Source organism: Thermobia domestica, chromosome 18, assembly GCF_964235325.1.
Source record: "Thermobia domestica chromosome 18, izTheDome1.hap1.1, whole genome shotgun sequence".
Classification (NCBI taxonomy): domain Eukaryota; kingdom Metazoa; phylum Arthropoda; class Insecta; order Zygentoma; family Lepismatidae; genus Thermobia; species Thermobia domestica.
Genome location: NC_137471.1, coordinates 46,162,657 through 46,180,677, shown reverse-complemented (window position 1 = coordinate 46,180,677; position 18,021 = coordinate 46,162,657). Strand labels below are relative to the sequence as shown.

General features: G+C 37.0%; 1 protein-coding gene across 1 annotated transcript in view; it reads right to left on the bottom strand.

Annotated features, from left to right (window-relative positions):
* Positions 1-1,418: 1,418 nt before the first annotated feature.
* LOC145675020 (tubulin polymerization-promoting protein homolog) overlaps positions 1,419-18,021 on the bottom strand; it is a 32,506-nt gene continuing 15,903 nt past the window's right edge. The window contains exons 3-4 of the mRNA XM_081745388.1: positions 17,173-17,302; positions 1,419-1,874 (exon numbers count right to left, since the gene is read on the bottom strand). Of these exons, the coding sequence (XP_081601514.1) occupies positions 1,650-1,874; positions 17,173-17,302 (355 nt within the window). The 3' untranslated portion in view covers positions 1,419-1,649. The remainder of the gene's footprint in view (positions 1,875-17,172; positions 17,303-18,021) is intronic.

Here is an 18,021-nt window from a genome sequence, read left to right as displayed (position 1 = left end):
GATCTAAAACTGTTCAAAATGTTACCTTAATTTCCAATGTGTCCAATAAGTATACGAGCAGACACGACTTCTAAATGTGGAAATTATCCTAACACTGTAACAGTTTTTCTGTATCCTATGAGTGTTCAAACTAGACCTGAACGTCTAATGTGTCTAATGTGTATACGGACGGAAATGACTTGTCAATGTGTAAAGTGTTCTAACACTGTTTAAAAGTCGTGAAACACCCTATACTAATTGAACATAATGAAAATTCTGGTACATTTTGAACATTCTTAGAGCAGTTTCTATTAACCATTGTTAGGAAGCATTCTGTACATTTTTGTTCAACGATAGATTACTTCAGGACATTTTTGAAGATGTTAAACAATAACCAAATAAGAATTTTAGGAAAACTAAAAATGGATCGAAAGATTGTGATCTTCCCCATAGTTTTTGGATCAGGGGCCACAAAATTTTTGAACGGCTCCTAAATCGAGTTTTCGTATTTTCTGCGGAATATTTTCACATCATAACTGAATTAACTGATAGATTGATTGGGTTTGGCTCCACTATATGTAGTTCTCCAGATATGAGGTCTACAAGAACATTTTTGATTCAAAATATATTGGATCTTTTGATCCAAAAAGTCTTTTATAAAAAAAAATGTTCAAATCATGATCAAACACTGATTTACAGTACTTTTGTAGTGTTCAGTTTACTGAGTTGAAAAAATTGTTTATTTTCTTCTGTTTATTTACTCTTGAGGAACTATGGATGAAGGCGGTGCGAGAGGAAAGAGGTACGCTGTTGGTTTTTAAAAAATTGATTCTCAGTAATGCTGGAACCTTTCTGTATGAGCGAAGTTAAGTTTAACAACGACGTATGTGTATACTTGAACTAGAAGTCTGCACGGGCCGGAATTTTTAGCCCGGACCGGCCCCGCCAGTAAACTTACAATGTCAGGCCCAACTATAGTCCGAAATGTGTTTTAGCATTTAGGACCAAGCCCGTCCCGAACTCCTGTGATAATTAAATGAGCCCGAAATAAGCCGGAATTACACAAATTTAATAATTAACGCAAAATTGTATTTTAATTTACAACAATTAGAGGTTTAATTTTGCAGTTGTGCTTTAAAAGCTCTCCAGACAGAATGGTCCAATAAATATCGTTATACATTACATTTACAAAGGCCCGAAAAGGCCAGAGAAATATGGTTGTATATTTAAAAATTCACCGCCCGGACCCGAAGTGATATATGCTTTATAGGCCCGAGTCCGGCCCGAGCCCGTGCAGACCTCTAACTTGCACAACCCGTTCTAGATGAATGTAGCATAAACTGTTTTTTTTTTTAATTCATTTGTTCTTTTTTATATACACAGTTTGCTCATTAACGCATGTCTCTCATTATCGGGACGAACGCCTCAATTAATCAAAATTTAATTTCTTGAACAATTTATTTGCCAAAAATTGGTATTCGTTTCATAATTCTATTATTATTCATTCAAAAAATATGTAATGGTGGGTAACATTTATCTGTCCGTTTGTATCGACTGCTGTAGGGAAGTGTGTTCAATAAATACAAGTTAGCAAATATGTTCTTGAAGATACCACACGGTGAACAACTCTTCGTTCTTAACCTTTGCCTTTTCCCAGTGACAGGTTTTCCTTACTCATTGGGGGCTTCAGTCCTCTCGGGTTCAGCCGCACTGGCCCTAGTCTTATCATAGGTGCCTTGGTTTTTATATCCTTGGACATAACCTTCGTTAGAAACAATATCCTCACGGCCCTCTTTCCCTTTGCCCTTACCGGTCTCATCAAATCTCTCCTTGTGCATCCCAGTGTACTTGCTGGTATCTGTCAGGCGATCCACCACAGCAGCTTTATCCGCCTTCTGAAAAATTGAATAAAATTTTAATATTGCATTAGTATCAGAAAAAGAAATCAAGAATAAGATAAATTAACTATGCTAAAGGACAACGTTTATGGCGTTTGAAGGCAACGCACTGAGTTTTCTTTAAGCGCTGCTAGACCCTTTCTATTTCAAATGTGCCCTCGGAAAATATGTGAAATATACTTCGGCTCCACTTTCACTGTCCTCTTGCGTAGGAAACCTTTCCTTTGCTTTGAGGAAAGAAGTGAATGACTTCGGCTGTGTTGCCAATTTGTCATTCAGCCATGTGATATTGGCGAGTAAGGTCGTAGGCTACTTAGAATGGCTAACAAGACAGTGAACAGCGAAGACTGTGAAATAATTCAATTTGGTAATCCTATCCACATCCAACTATTGAAGGATATCAACCACAACTTGTCCTCCCTCTTTCGAGTGGGGTACGGGAAAACAGACATTGACAGCAGCGCCACAGATACGGTGAACGAGATGTATTTGTCATCTGCTCGCGCTGTAATGAGGCTGCTTAGCAAGACTCCTTTACCACACGAAAACGTCACACTACAGCCTTCGTTTCATTCACCTAGCCCCTACGTCATCAATTGCGTCCCATACTTTAGTAAATACTAATCATTTCCCCATTGTGGAAAAAATTCTTCTTTCAATGATTTTACTTAATGTTTCTCTGAAAATGAGATCTAATCAGAAAATAAGCCCTTGCATACTTTTTCCAGATTCCTCGTAATATGTTGCGTTCAGTGCATAAGGAGATCAAGTCCACTTTTGGTCATTTTGAACATACTGTATTTCATCTTTAAGATCTCTGTCTGAAACTGCTTTCAGAGCTTAAAAGATTCATGTCAAAAACAGTGTTAAATTTTTCACGTACTTAAGCACACCGAATAAACTTAGTACCCGGCTATTTGAGGCGATCGCAAAGCGTATTTATTGCTCATGCGTACGCTTGGAATACCCTGACCATGTATTTAAATGTAGATGGCTAATCACAAACGCGAAAGCAATAAAAACGCAGAGAAAACGTCAGCTCGAGCGTATTTGGTGCATTTCGGAACAATAGACTGCCTGCTGTTTAAAAGATTTCAAAAGGAAAGGAAAAAGGAAATACGTATTGCCAGGCAAAGGGATTGTAGCAAGAAACAGCTGCTTGAAAGATGGTTTGTGCAGGATATTGGAACTCTGCTATTACACAACTGGACCTGGCAAAAAGACCCGGAAACCCTGACTGGCTCACAGTATGATTTACAAATCTGGTGAAAGTAACATTACTGAATAGCCACCTTGGCCGCGTTCGCTACAGGGGGTAACGCTCTCTCGAATAGCCTAAGACTCTGCACAAACCATCTTCCAAGCAGCCGTTTCTTGCTACAATCCGCTTGCCTGGTAACACGCCTTTTCTTTTTCTTCTTCCTTTTGAAATCTTTTAAACAGCAGTCGGTCTATTGTTCCGAAATGCTCCAAATACGCTCGAGCCGACGTTTTCTCCGCGTTTTTACTGCTTTCGCGTTTGTGATTAGCCATCTATATTTAAATACATGGTCAGCGTATTCCAAGCGTACGCAGGAACAATAAATACGCTTTGCGATCGCGTCAAATAGCCGGGTACTTAATGTCTCGTTTTTTCACAAGTTTTGCAATTGAACTTGATTTGTTTGTGCTTTGAACGCCCCATATAAGCCCCACTCCAAGAATAAGCCAGCCTTTCCCGTTGGTCTAGTGGCTAGCGCTTGCACCTTTGGTGCACATAGTCTTGCGTGTGATTCTTAGTGGGGGAGCACAAACGATTTAATTTCACAATCATTCACTTTAATTAAACATCTGTTTCCTTTGGCCTAAAATACATAAATTGGTACGTTAAACTAAAAAAGGATCATTTAATTTTTGCAAGATCAAGCCCTATTTCCTAAACGCTCCAGTAGTTGGAGGGCTCGAAATCGTTTATTTTTTAGATACTTAGCTACTTTTTTCTGTGTAGACACCACTCAGCGATAAATACTCGTAGTAGCACAAAAATGTACGTTGCAACTACAAACAGGCCATACGGACAAGAAGTACCCATTTTAGGGATAGCTTTATTGCTAAACATGAGAAATTGGAGCTTATAGTTCTGCAAGAGTCTCAAGAAATTTAGGTCACAATTCGGAGTTTGAAATTTGTGACAGTGATCAAAGAAGATGGGATGATTATGTTCAGTAAAAATTTGTAATTACATATATTTATATTAGTATAAATAGATATTTGTACATGAATAGGTGTAGATTTTTGTACCTGAATAAATGTAGATAGTTGTATATAAGAAAATACATATTCCCTGAAAATAAACTCTAACTTGTCCTTTCGTCAAGAGATTAATATGATATATGGCCCGGTTTTTATTTTCAGAGAATAATAAGCAATAGTAATTAGTAACTTTCCCCCCAAAATTTGACTAAGTCCAAGCACCAACTTTAATGGTCTTGAACTGGGGAATTACAGATCTTCATAATAAAATACTTTACATACGTACTAAGCAAGTCAAAGTGAACCACCTAGTGGCGTCATTTGAGGAGAGCTGTGAGGGCGTTTGCCCTCTGCTCCCCGAGTTTGAGCTATACATACTTCAATCAATACTATGAAACGTGATACTCTCTACCTTTATCAGTGGACCATCCTGCAGCTTCCAACTAAAACTAGTGGTGGGCACAAAAACCGATTTTTCGGTTTTTAGAAAAACCGAAACCGGTTTTTGAAATTTTTTAAAAAACGGTTTCAGTTTTCTTCAAAACCGGTTCGGTTTTCTCCGAAACCGGTTATCGTTTTTCTCCGAAACCGGTTATCGGTTTCCTCCAAAACCGGTTCGGTTTTTCACCTGATCCGGTTTCGGTTTTCTTCAAAACCGATTCCAATTTTTTTTCTAAAATTTGTTCTATTTCTGACCAGAATGGTGTTTCGTTGTTCTCCGGAAACCGAATCCATTTCCACAGAAATAGTTTTATGTGTTTTCGAAAAGTTTTCACCAAAACTGGTTTCGGTGAAAAACCGAACCGGTTTTGGAGAAAACCGAAACCGCTTTCGGTGAAAAACCGGACCGGTTTTGGAGAAAACCAAAATGTCGGTTTTTCGGGTTTCGGTTTTTATAGAAACCGGTTTTCGGTTTTTATAAAAACCGGTTTTGCCCATACCTAACTAAAACCTGAAATTAACGTTGCTGATATCACAACGCCAAATTTGATCAATTTCGGATAAATTATGTAGATCGCGGATGATAACACTAGTTAACAAATTTAAACTTTTTGTTTGTTACATGAGAAAAATCACCTGATCTTAAAGGAACTTTTTGCGCTGAATTCGAATATACACTCGGTTTCTCTCCATCACGTACAATTTTCCCGTAACAGAGGGATTTTCGGGAAATTTCCTCAAAAATTTCCCTTTTTCAGATATTTTATTCCCCTAGCTCCTGTCCCCTTACATATAGTAACATAGAAATTATACCTAAGTATACCTTGATTTATATTTACTAAACCCTAAAAGTTTCGTAAAAATCGCTTTGTTCTTTCTAGAGAAATAAATATATTTGTATGTATACTGTGTGCACTGTTTATTGCACCTGATAGTAATGCTTTCAGATCTCCTGAGTTGGGGTAAAAACGATTTGCTTTATTACTACAAACACAGACATAAAAATGAATATTTACAATAGTCAACACACACTTGTATTGCTCTCTGTAAATTAGAAACGTGTATAAAAATAGAATGTACTTCCAACGTATATTTTTTTAAACGTACAGTATATGTATATCTTAATACATATATATACAATTCTCCAAGTTTTTTCGTTTTGTTCATGAAATTTGTTTATTTCCTTTTACATAATGGAAGTAAAAAACCTTCTATACCACTTGCGCACTCAGTGAAGATTAAGGAATCCTATGACACCATGTCAACTTTGCTAAATCTTACAAATTACAAGGACCATTGTTGGCAAATATGTTGTGATCTCAAGGTAGTTGGTATTTTATTAGGACTGCAGTGTGGTTGCACGAAGTACCAATGTTTTTTATGTTTATGGGATAGCCGAGCTGATGACAACGGGCCGCGGTGGCTCAGTGGTAGAGTGTTCCCCTCTGGTGCTTGGGGTCCCGGGTTCGATCCCAGCCCCCGCCAAGTGAACTTTGTGGTGGACAAACACCGTGTGCGTGGGTTTTGTCGGGGTTCTCCCGTTTCCTCCCACTTTCTTCATTCCACCACTCATCATCACCGTCTCCTTTAGCCTAACCGGCATAATCGTGGGATGTAAAACTCAAATATTTCATTTCATTTCCGAGCTGATGACAAACATTATGAAGTGAAGGAATGGGGACCTAGAGTGAATTACGTACCTAGAGAATGCAACGTCAAATACGCTCCTTTGGTAGATCCTAATAAGATATTACTACCGCCACTTCATATCAAGTTAGGACTTATGAAAAACTTTGTCAAAGCCATGGACACATCTGGTGAAGGTTTCAAGTATTTGCGAGATAAGTTCCCTAACCTGAGTGATGCTAAGATTTCAGCGGGAGTGTTTATTGGTCCCCAAATTAGGAAATTAATGCTTGATGATAGCTTTGACAGCAAGTTAAACAGTGCTGAGCTAGCTGCCTGGACAGCATTTAAGTGTGTTGTGCGCAACTTTCTGGGCAATAACAAAGCTGAGAGTTACACAGAAATCGTACAGGACATGATACAGAAATACAAAGAGTTGGGTTGTAGGATGTCTTTAAAAATCCACTTTTTGCACTCCCACCTCAGCTTCTTTCCTGCTAACTTAGGTGCTCTCAGCGACGAACAGGGGGAAGGATTCCACCAAGATATAATGGCAATGGAGAAAAGGTACCAGGGACGATGGGATCCTTCAATGATGGGGGACTATTGTTGGGGTCTTGTTAGAGAATGCAACATTTCTTACAAAAGAAGGAAGTAGTGTACGTTTTTGTAACCCAATGGAAGTTTCATATATTGTGATAGTTTTGATTGTCTTTTCATGACCTTTTGGTACATTTGTATTATTGTTTATTGTAAATTGTCACACTTGTAAATTATATTGTATTATATTTTATATATGTGTTTGTGGTAATAAAGCAAAACGTTTTACCTCAACTTAAGAGATCTGAAAGCATTACTATAAGGTGCAATAAACAGTACACACAGTATAGATACAAACATATTTATTTCTCTAGAAAGAATAAAGCGATTATTACGAAACTTGGGAGGGTTTGTTAAATATGAATCAAAGTATACTTAGGTATAATTTCTATGTTAGTATATGCAAGGGGACAAGATCTTGGGGTGTAAAATAAACGAAAAGGGAAATTTTTGAGGGATTTTCCCGAAAATCCCTCTGTTACGGGAAAATCGTACGTGATGGAGAAAAACCGAGTGCATATTCGAATTCAGCGCAAAAAGTTCCTTTAAGAACAGGTATTTCCTTTTATGTAACAAAACCTTTGTTAACTAGTGTAATTTGACCAAATTTGATTACCCATAACTCGGAAACCAAAAGTCTGCACAGACAAATATTTCACAAGGACAGTAAGTAAGTCAAGATCTATCTCCATACCAAGATTGGTGGAAATCGAAGAAGTTCTGTGGATCGCGTACCACATTACTATCTTTGTCATTGATTCTATAAAGAAACAAATGAACGAAGAAAACTTCTTGGTGTTGCTGCCCATGAATATCCATCTAAAACAAAAGTTAGTTGGTTGAATGTGGTTAGCTAACTGGTTCATATCACTGTTAGTTCTGCCTTCCTACACCTCTTAAGAAATTGAGAAAAAGATTCATAAAATAGTTCATGTAGAGTATTATACTGTATGGAGCAAAAACATGGATAGTACACAAAGGGGATGAAAAAGGATTGAAAAATTTTAAATGTGGGTGTGGAGAAGAATGAAAAGAATTAGGAAGGCGAGCTAAAAACGAATGAGAGGGTGTTAGAAATTGGGAAGAAAAGAACAATTTTAGATGTATTTTGAACAGAGGAAGAAAAATTGGTTGGGTCATTGGTTAAGAATATCCTCAAGAGGGTGAATTTTCCCGGAAAATTTTCCAGTGGTTTAGCTGAAAAAAAAAAATACCGGACAGATATAATGCACATAACCCACGAGAGACAATTTGCTACTAAACTGCAGATTATGTGAAATCAAATATTTTCCGGAACGACGTTTCTGGTCCTGTGATTTTTCTTAAACGACTCAGACAATTTTATTCATTATTTCATTAATAAACCTACAATATGGGTAAAGTCATTTCTCATGAATAAATACACAAGGGGTGGTTTACTGTTGGAGATAAGTTTGTTGACGATTTTCATTATACTCAAGCACGAATGATCCAGAATCCAAAGAAGTCGACACAGAAATTGTCGCAACAAGTGAACATTTCGCGTAGTTCTTGTCAACGTGTCTTAAAAGATCTACGGACGAAGCCATACAAAGTGACATGTGTTCATAAACTGAAGGAGGGAAATAAGCAAAAATGTGTGAATTACTCCACGTGGTTACTTGAAATGGTCATATAAAATGTTGGACCCAATGCTGTATTTTAGGAGTGATGAAGCTTCGTTCCATCTGACAGGACATGTAAACACCCAAAACAGCAGATACTGGTCAACAATCAATCCCCATATGATTTATGAGGAACCTCTTAACGATCAGAAAACAGAAGTCTAGTGTGTTGTGTCAGCAGGTCTGATTGTGGGTCCCATATTTTTTGAAACAACAGTAAACAGTGATATGCATATGCGGATATTTGAGGAATTTTACGCGCAGTTAACACCCCATGAATGTTCCTATGTTTCCTTTCAACAGGAAGGGGTGACCTGTCACACTTCAGACGAGTTACTACCACAAATTCATGAAAGATCCACAGAAGAAAGGAGTATCAGCAAAGGGTTGTGGCCGCCGCGTTCGCCGGACCTGACCACGTGAGACTTTTATCTGTGGGATAATCTAAAGGGAAAAGTGAACTAAAATAATCCAAAAACCTAAAAAGACTTGAAGGACAATATTCGTAATAAGATTTTGGCAATTGATGCGACAGAGTTGCGCAAAGTGTATAATAACATGTTAGTACGCGCACAAAAATGCAATAAAACACAAGGTGGTCAATTCAGCATCTACTGTAAAACACAAGACATGATCACAAGATCACTTCGGTAAATAAAGTAAGTAGGTAAAGTAAGTACGTTTCAGTAACCAAACCTTTGCTCTTTGTATGCATTTTTGTATATGCTCGTGGCGTGCCGGACCGGTTTTTCGTGCGCCGTAAATCACCAATAATCTACTATTGTTGCGTAAATCGCTTCTCGCAAAAATATTCACAAGGATAGTTTACTTTTGTTCCCTTTACAATTTACTCAAATACGACTCATACGATTTTGTCGGTATAACATAATATTCCATTTATAATCCTACTATAGGCATAAGTCATTTCTCATGAAAAAGTCCACAAACGGTAATTTATTTTTCGGATTGAGTTTTCTTCGAACGAAACTTTTCCGGAACTGCAGCATTACAGCACTTAGTTTAAGCAATTGGAATGAGAAAGTTTAGTGCCTTTTATTTAAGTTTGGTTCATTAAACTTCCATTGCTTTCTGCTCTAACGAATTTCAACATTTCTTCTTTATTATAAATGTTTATACTTACTTCGACGCTTAATTAGACTAATTAGAGAAGACAACAGTAATGCTACTTTTGATTCTTAGTAATACAACTAAGCTGATTCTCAAAGAAATAATACATTTCTTCTGGCTCTAAGATTTCTCGTTAACCTACTTTTGAAATCAATTTGCTTGAATTCTATTTGGAGTGTTCAGAGCACAAAAGTATCAAGTCCAATTGGCAAAGATGTGATAAAAGGACATAGTTTGTACAGTCCGCAGCAAAAAACTTGCAACATGAGCATGTAAGTTTATTGTAAAACGACGAAGTCTTTTGCTCCAAAATATGTGTGCAGGGTAGGACGCCGAGGTTTCTCCTGGCGTGATTCGTGCCACTTAAGCGTTATGTTGATTCCCTGGGCTGTTAGACGTAGTTTCACAATAAACTTACATGCTCATGTTGCAGTTTTTTTTTTTTTTTTTTGGTGGACTGTACAGTACTGATCCGGGTCCCCCAAACTTTGTACTCGACATATATTTGTACACTTTATTAATAAAACTATATTTGTACACTTTCTTAATAAAACTATATTTGTACACTTTCTTAATAAAACTATATTTGTACACTTTCTTAAAACTATATTTGTAACACTTTCTTAATAAAACTATATTTGTAACACTTTCTTAATAAAACTATATTTGTACACTTTCTTAATAAAACTATATTTGTTTAGCACAGAAATGATTGACGTAGCCTAAAGAACTTCATTTGTATTCTTTCCTCGTAAAATAATAATAATAATAATAATAATAATAATAATAATAATAATAATAATAATAATAATAATAATTTTATATTTTTTCTGAGAATATAGGTGGCGGTACGCAACAATTACTTAACTTCTTGTCAGGTGTAGAATAACAACGGTTCAATACTACATAGGCACAGTGTCTTATAGTATAGACTCCCACAAACTTCAGACCCCTCCCAAGAAAAAAAAATTGTGAATGTGTGCTTGCGGTACACTTTAAGTACACGGAAAAGTTAACACTGTTTTATATGTATTTTACTAGCAGAATGCTCGTTCTTCGCACGGGAAGAATAGTTTCATTTTGGACATAAAGGGCGCCAAAACTTTCACCAATCAACTTAGGGACCCCAAAAACTATGAATTCGACATTAATATGAGTAATTTTCAATATTTTTACATGTTACCATCCCCCCTTTAGGAGTACTAAGGGAAGGCTGAATTTGGATTTAAACTGCTGCGGAAGTGATATTGTTCGTCTCGGAGACTCCGAAAACTATGGATTCGACACTAATATCGGTCAATTTCGATCATTTGTATAAATTTTCCCTTCCCCCAAGTTGCGTGGATGAATTTGGATTTAAACAGGATCGGAAGTGTCACTGTTCATCACAGAGACTCGTAAACTATATAGTTGACACTAATATCGGTCATTTTAGATCATTTTTGTATATATCTTCCCCCTCCCTCTCCCCAAGTAGCAGTGCTGAATTTGGATTAAAACGGCATCAGAAATGTCACTTTTCATCTCAGTGACGCCGAAAACTGTGGATTTGACACTAATATCGGTCATTTTCAATCATTTATAAATGCCTCCCCTCCCCTAAGTTGAAAATCTATCCCAGGACCGAACCTCATCTATGTTGAAAATTTAATCGGGATCGGTCGGGTGGTTTAAAGATTATTAAGTCACGAACATAGTCACTTTCATTTTGATAGGTAGATAGACTTACAATATCTGGGCATGAACCTTTTGTGGTTTGAAAGTAGCTTCAAATAGAAATCTTAAAATGAAATACTCCAAAATGACCATAAAAGTGAACTGATTCCCTTGTGCACTGAACACATTCTATGTGGGATCTATTCCACATTGGAAATAAAAATGAAATGAAATCTTTGAGTTTTACGTCCCACGATTATGCCGGTTAGGCTAAAGGAGACGGTGATTATGAGAAATGAATGAAATGGTGGAATAAAGAAAGTGGGAGGAAACGGGAAACCCCAAGAAAACCCACGAGCACGGTGTTTGTCCACTACAAAGTCCACACGGCGCGAGTTGGGATCGAACCAGGGACCCCAAGCACCGGAGGTGAACGCTCTAATACTTTTTTTTTAAACTTCCTGACTTATTTTCTACTGCAACCACTTTTCAGGACTACTAGACACGACAGGGACACGAACACAGAAACATCGAGGACAGTTAAAATTCCTCCACTGAGCCACAGCGCCCCCCTCTATTCCACATTGGAGTGATAGCTGAATAGTCGTTCCATGTAGTTACGTTGAAGGCAAAATTAGGGAAAGAAATTTTATTAGAGTTATGAAACATGTAAAATATTATCTCAGAACACGAATTGCGATCTAATTTACTTCATGCATATTTCCCTTAAGGCCCTGTAATGCCGCGGGGAAATTGAACTCTATATATTAAAAATTATGATAGCACTGTTAACATTTAATGAACGTCTCCTAGACTTAGAGGCTTGAACATTGAACCCCTGAATTCAATTCCAGAATCCGAAGCGATTACAATCATCGTTATACACTAATTTTAAAATTTGTCGATACATTTTTTCAAAAGCATTATATTGTGGACGTAGGAAGTAAAAATGAAAATCAATGTTTTAATTTTATCGAAATCTTTTTGTTTATTTCACGCACGTGAATTTCTTAGTTTTGTTTTCTCTATCCGTTTGTTATTTTGTCCAGACAAGTCGGAAAAGATCTGCGTCATGTCTACATATGTGAAGTATGTTGTTTGTCTCTATTGTAGAATTTCCGTGTCATGTAAAACCGTCTAGATATGCAACAAATTCTAACAAACTGTGAAAATTTCCTAGTTACTTCTCTGATGAAAGTATTTCTCTCAAACTGATATTATTCTGAGCATGTCGAGATTTTGAATTTGAGATACTTTCCCATGTTTCACTATTCTTTCTTTCTTCGTATGTAATGTAACTGAGGACTTTATTAGTTTCATTCAATTTGGTCTATAGTGTAGTCACCCCAGACCAACACCTTAACCTTTCAGAGATAAACAGCCAGTCTGCAACGCTAACTCTAAACAACTTATCCTATGAGAAGTTACACCCTCAATCAGTAGCGTACGCAGGAATTTATTCGCGGGGTCCAAGCTCAATATGAGGGTATTTTATATTAAAATTCCTAAAATTGCCCCTAAAATTAGGCTAAATTTACACAAAAGTCGAAATTTCGGGGGGTCTGGACCCCCAGGACCCACCTCCTGTGCACGTTTCCACCCTCAATTATCAACTATCCTCATTCCTTATCGAGTTCCATTGGATAAGTAGTCAATCCAGGATTTCGCGTTTAATCTCCATTGATATACAAGAACGAGCCGTTTTCAGGTTCATAAGAGGGAAACCATCTACATCAACAACAGGTTGGTGAGAGAGAAATGCGTTCCTTGCATGCACAAATTCACTACACTATATTAAACACTCTACATTTCATAAACGTTCCATGAAAGACGATTAAACTCAGATATAAAACAGACTTCTGTGTCAAGCAATTCATTCTTGCGAAAAGACTTAAAATTATCAATACGAGATTGGTTAAGTACGTGTGTCTTTATGTCACTGAATATTGTAGTATTTAAGATCTATCTTCATCCTTGTAACTGTGCCATTAAGGCATATTGTCAATATTAGCAAATAAGTCGTCGAGCTTAATTACTTAACTTTAGATATTTTTGTTTTCTCTTTCACTTTCAACACAGCTACGCACAAACATTTACTATAATTTTACATCCTAAAGAACTCAATCCTATTTTTATATAATTTTTGTGAATAATATGTACAGAATGAAAAATTTGGCAAGTAAGGAATGTAGTATCTACGAAACGCTTAAATTGTTTTCAAGATCTCTTGTAAAATGTAATTGTAATATCCTGCACGTGGCTATATATTTGTGAACACCACCACCTGCGTTTCTATTACAACTTACTATAAGATGAAAACGACAAGAATAATTTTTACCGCTGGGCCCCATAGCAGAACATGCCGCGATCTGCGATGTGATCGCAGAAAATTTGCCGCGCCTGTGCAGAAAAATTACCAGAGAAAAAAATAGCCAAGAGAAAAGTATAACAACATGCCTGCTATGTGTATATGCCTTAAATGCACAAACGACCCGCATAAATATAGTTTGAATTGATTTTTAGGTTGCGTAAAGCGTATTTTTAACAATTACAGGTGTTTCTTTTGCAGAATTCCTGCAGAAAATTTTTGAGTTACGAAAGCTCATCGCAGAAAGACACAGAAAGTTCTGCCATTGGGCCGCTGGGTCATGTGATGGGAGAAGAGCACCAGCGCCACTGGTACCCAGAAGGAGGTATAAAATTCCGAGCATCACCATAACTGGCATCAGTTTCAGTTGGTCATTCTTACTCTCTTAGCTTGCAGTGGAGCTCTGAGAGATTCCTAACCGCAACCACCTAGCTTGCTGTGGAACTTCGTGATTTTCTTTTCCACTTAGCTTGCTTTGGAACTTTGCTAAACTCCATCCCTCTTTGTTTACTCAGGAGCAGTGAGAATCTTAAGCGCGCCATAGACGCACGCACTTGCATGGCCAACATGTATGAAAGGTTTCTTTTATCATGCATCTTGAAAGAATTTTTTGCCCACACACGTACCAACATGCTGTCCAACTTACTGAAAGTAGTTTGAGAAATGTGGAGATCATTCATCTTCAACGACCTTGGCATGCGACGGAGAAGAGAGTCACGTGATTTCTTCCGCTGTCGTGATTGGCGGACCTAAATATAAAACAGCCACCTTGCATGAACGAGCCCATACACGGTAAACATGCATGCAGAACGGCAAAAACATCAAGCATGTTTTCAGAAGATTTTGAAAACTTTCAACATGAATGAACGAGGCCATACACGATCAACTTGCCTGTGGTTTTATCATTTTCATGCAAGTCGGGCTGTTTCTTCAGGCATGTGTTTACGTGTATGGGCCCCTCAACTTGCTTGGAGTTTTGTGGGGATTCTTTCCTTTGGTTGCCTGGGCCTTAGGACACCTACTTAACAGGCTTTTGTATTTATCTTAATAAAACTGTGTTCCACATCTTATCATTATGACTCTACCAACCTGATTTTAGCAGAGTTTTACAGTATAAATTTGAGTGCCCAACAATGATGACGTCACAAACTGCGCACCCAATTTTCTGGTTCATAAGAAAGGATTTGGAAACGGTTATTAGTTTATTTAATAGTGTTTTAAAAAAGTTAGAGTAAACTTAGCGAAAACCCTTTACTGTCATTAAGATTGAAATCTAAGTAAGAACAAAGAATTCTTTTCTTTTCTTTAGCTATTGGTATTGTATTTGCCAGCATATGAGGTGCAACCCATTTTTTCCAAAATCAATGTTTGAAATAGAAAATACATTTAGTAAGTTATATTAATAATTTATGAACTACTAATCTTGAATTTCACTTTAAGTACTCGTAACTTATTAATTCATTCGTATATATTTAGACAATTACTTATCATTATCGGTACCCGACTATTAACGTGTATTTATATTGATTCGTGACCTCCGATAATGGTATTTTTTTTTTTTTTTTTAGCTCGTTAACAGTAAAATCACAACTGAGTTTGTTTAAAACTACATTAAATTAGTTGAAGGTTAGATTGACTTGAATGTCTTCGAATAACGGATAGTAAAGATCGAAGAATATACAACAGGAAGTAATTTCTCATGTTACGTTGTTTCGATAATGTGATGTAAATGCACTTTCTTAATCGTAGAATACACTACAAGGAAAGAAAAGTTGTACAAGAATTAAATTTGACTTGACTTGACAGAACTACTCTCTGAGCAATGCAATAAACGAAGTAAAAATTATTAACGCGTTAAGAATTTCACCAACTATCCTCTTTGGCTTCATCACAATATTGATACACAGGTGATGTAAGGGAAACCACAGGTGATGTAGCAGCCTATAGTAACTAGTGGTGGGCACACAAACCGGCTTTTCGATTTTTGGTCTTTAGAAAAACCGGTTCGTTTTTTCACCGGATCCGGTTTCGGTTTTCTTGAAAACCGGTTCCGTTTTTTTTTTCAAAATTTGTTGTATTTCTGACCAGAATAGTGTTTCGTTGTTCTCCGGAAACCGAATCCGTTTCTACAGAAATAGTTTCATGTGTTTCCGAAAGTTTTCACCGAAACCAGTTTCGGTGAAAAACCGATCCGGTTTTTGGAGAAAACAGAAACCGGTTTCAGTGGAAAACCGAACTGGTTTTGGAGAAAATCGAAATGTTGGTTTTTCGGTTTTCGGTTTTCTAGAAATCGGTTTCCGGTTTTTATTTTAAAAAACGGTTTTGCCCATCCCTAATAGTAACCTATCAGGATTTAGGATATTTTCGCTGTCTCTTATATTAAATCTGTCACTACCTGTGTATTCATTGTTTCTATTGCACCCAAAGTAGATAGTTGGCGAAACTGTTTGACAATAAACGTATTGTTTTGCTGAGCTATTAGTTTAAATCAGATTTAATTCTATAAAAAGCGAAGCTTGTACAATGGAAAACATTACAATGGTTGAACAAGAAGCTTATAAAACGTCAAGAATGTGAAAATTTCCGTTAGCACGGCCTTTTAACGGGGAAAAAACTTCCATCTGAAAAAAAAAAAATCCATTTTCTTCCATTTCTGATCCCAAAAAATGTGCATAACAGAACCGGATCCGGATCAATAAACGAATAAGTGCGGAGATGGGATTTATTTTTGGGACATCGAATCCATTTTTTTTTTTTTTTTAAACTTTTTGCTATCTCTTAACGTGCTTGCTGTTGCTCCATGAGGAGCCGGTACTAAAACTGAAAGCTCTTTAGAGGCCTAATCGCTGAGAAATTAAAATACCGCTCATTTTACAGTATGATATGTGATATGTGATATCTTCAAATAGATAAAAGATAATCGAAATGTGGAACAAGAACGCGTTAGACAATATTATTTTGCATAATGTACAGTTATCACGAGTCATCTAGTAGCTTTCCATTTGTAGCCATTCAGAAACGCGAAAGTAAATGCCGATTTTCTAAATGGCTGGAAATCGAAAGCAGATAAGTGAGTCGTGATTCATGTAAAATAATATTGTCTAGCGAGCTCTTGTTCCATTTTTCAATTATCTTTTACCTATTTGAAGATATCATATAATTACTGTAAAATTAGCTGTATTTTAATTTCGCCATGATGGGGTCTCTTAACTCAACTACTTCTGGGTTTGATAGAGGGATAGAACGAGAGTTAAAACCTTATCCTTGAGACGCCGAATCCATATCAGAAACCATTTCTGTCTGTTTTACCGTTTACGTGTTGTCAGTGGCATATTTACGATTTTGTTTCGGGGAGGGCTTTAGCTGAAAATGTGAAAATTCTCCAAGATATTTCTTATACTTTACACTAGTAAGTAAGATTTCGGGGGGGGGGGGCTTAAGCCCGGAAGTCCTCCCTAAATACGCCACTGCGTGTTGTTACCATCAACACATGAACTTGTTCTATAAGACTTCCCATAGACTAATACGCGAAGTAGCACTTTGTTGCACATTATATACTAGCATTTACTTAGAAATAAAATTTTAAAAAAGAAATACTAACTGTGCCAGTATTTGTAGCTGGTGCACCACAGAACTGAAGCTTATTTTTCAGTTCATCAGCATTCAGCTTTTTATCTTGAGCGAATTGATCTATGAATTTCATATACTCAGCATAACTTAAAGCTCTTGATCTGAAAAAGATTTTAAAAAATAATTAAAGGTATACTTCCTTCAAATTCTATCGCTAAAAGTTGATTTCTAAAAAAGATACTTTTAGTGACCGAGGTGTGGAGATAACATTAGGATGGATCTTAAAGAAGTAAGTAATGAGATTGGTATTGTACAGCGGGGAACACTTCTAAATGGTACACCTTAGCCGTAAATCTCCATATGGCTGTACCATTTAGAAGTGTCCCCCGCTGTACAAATAGATTGATTCAAGTTTTGGCGTCAGCGGAGAGACTATGTCGCCTGAGATTCAACATCGCCGTAAGTAACATTTCACCAATTTTACAGGAGAGACAAAAATCTGTTTGAAAACTAGCTTCAGCTTCATTCAGTGTTGCCACACTCGGTACAATTGTACCAAATTCAGCCCCTGTTGGTACCACGCTGGCATTTTCAGCCCCTTTTGTGAAAAAGTTGGTACAATCCTACCCAATTCAGCACCATTTGACAAATACTTGTCGCATTTCCAAAAGTGTCAATAAGTCATTTTTCCTGCATCTCACGTTACTCATACTGTGTGTTGGACTCTTAAAAGATGCTGTTGAACATTCATTCTGTGACGTTGCATCGCAGCCCGCTAAGAACTTTGTGTGGAAAATTCGTAATTCGAACTATATCAAGAAGCAAATGAAGCTAGATGGGCGCTTCTGCGCCCCACATGGAGTCGAGAAAGAAGCAGTAC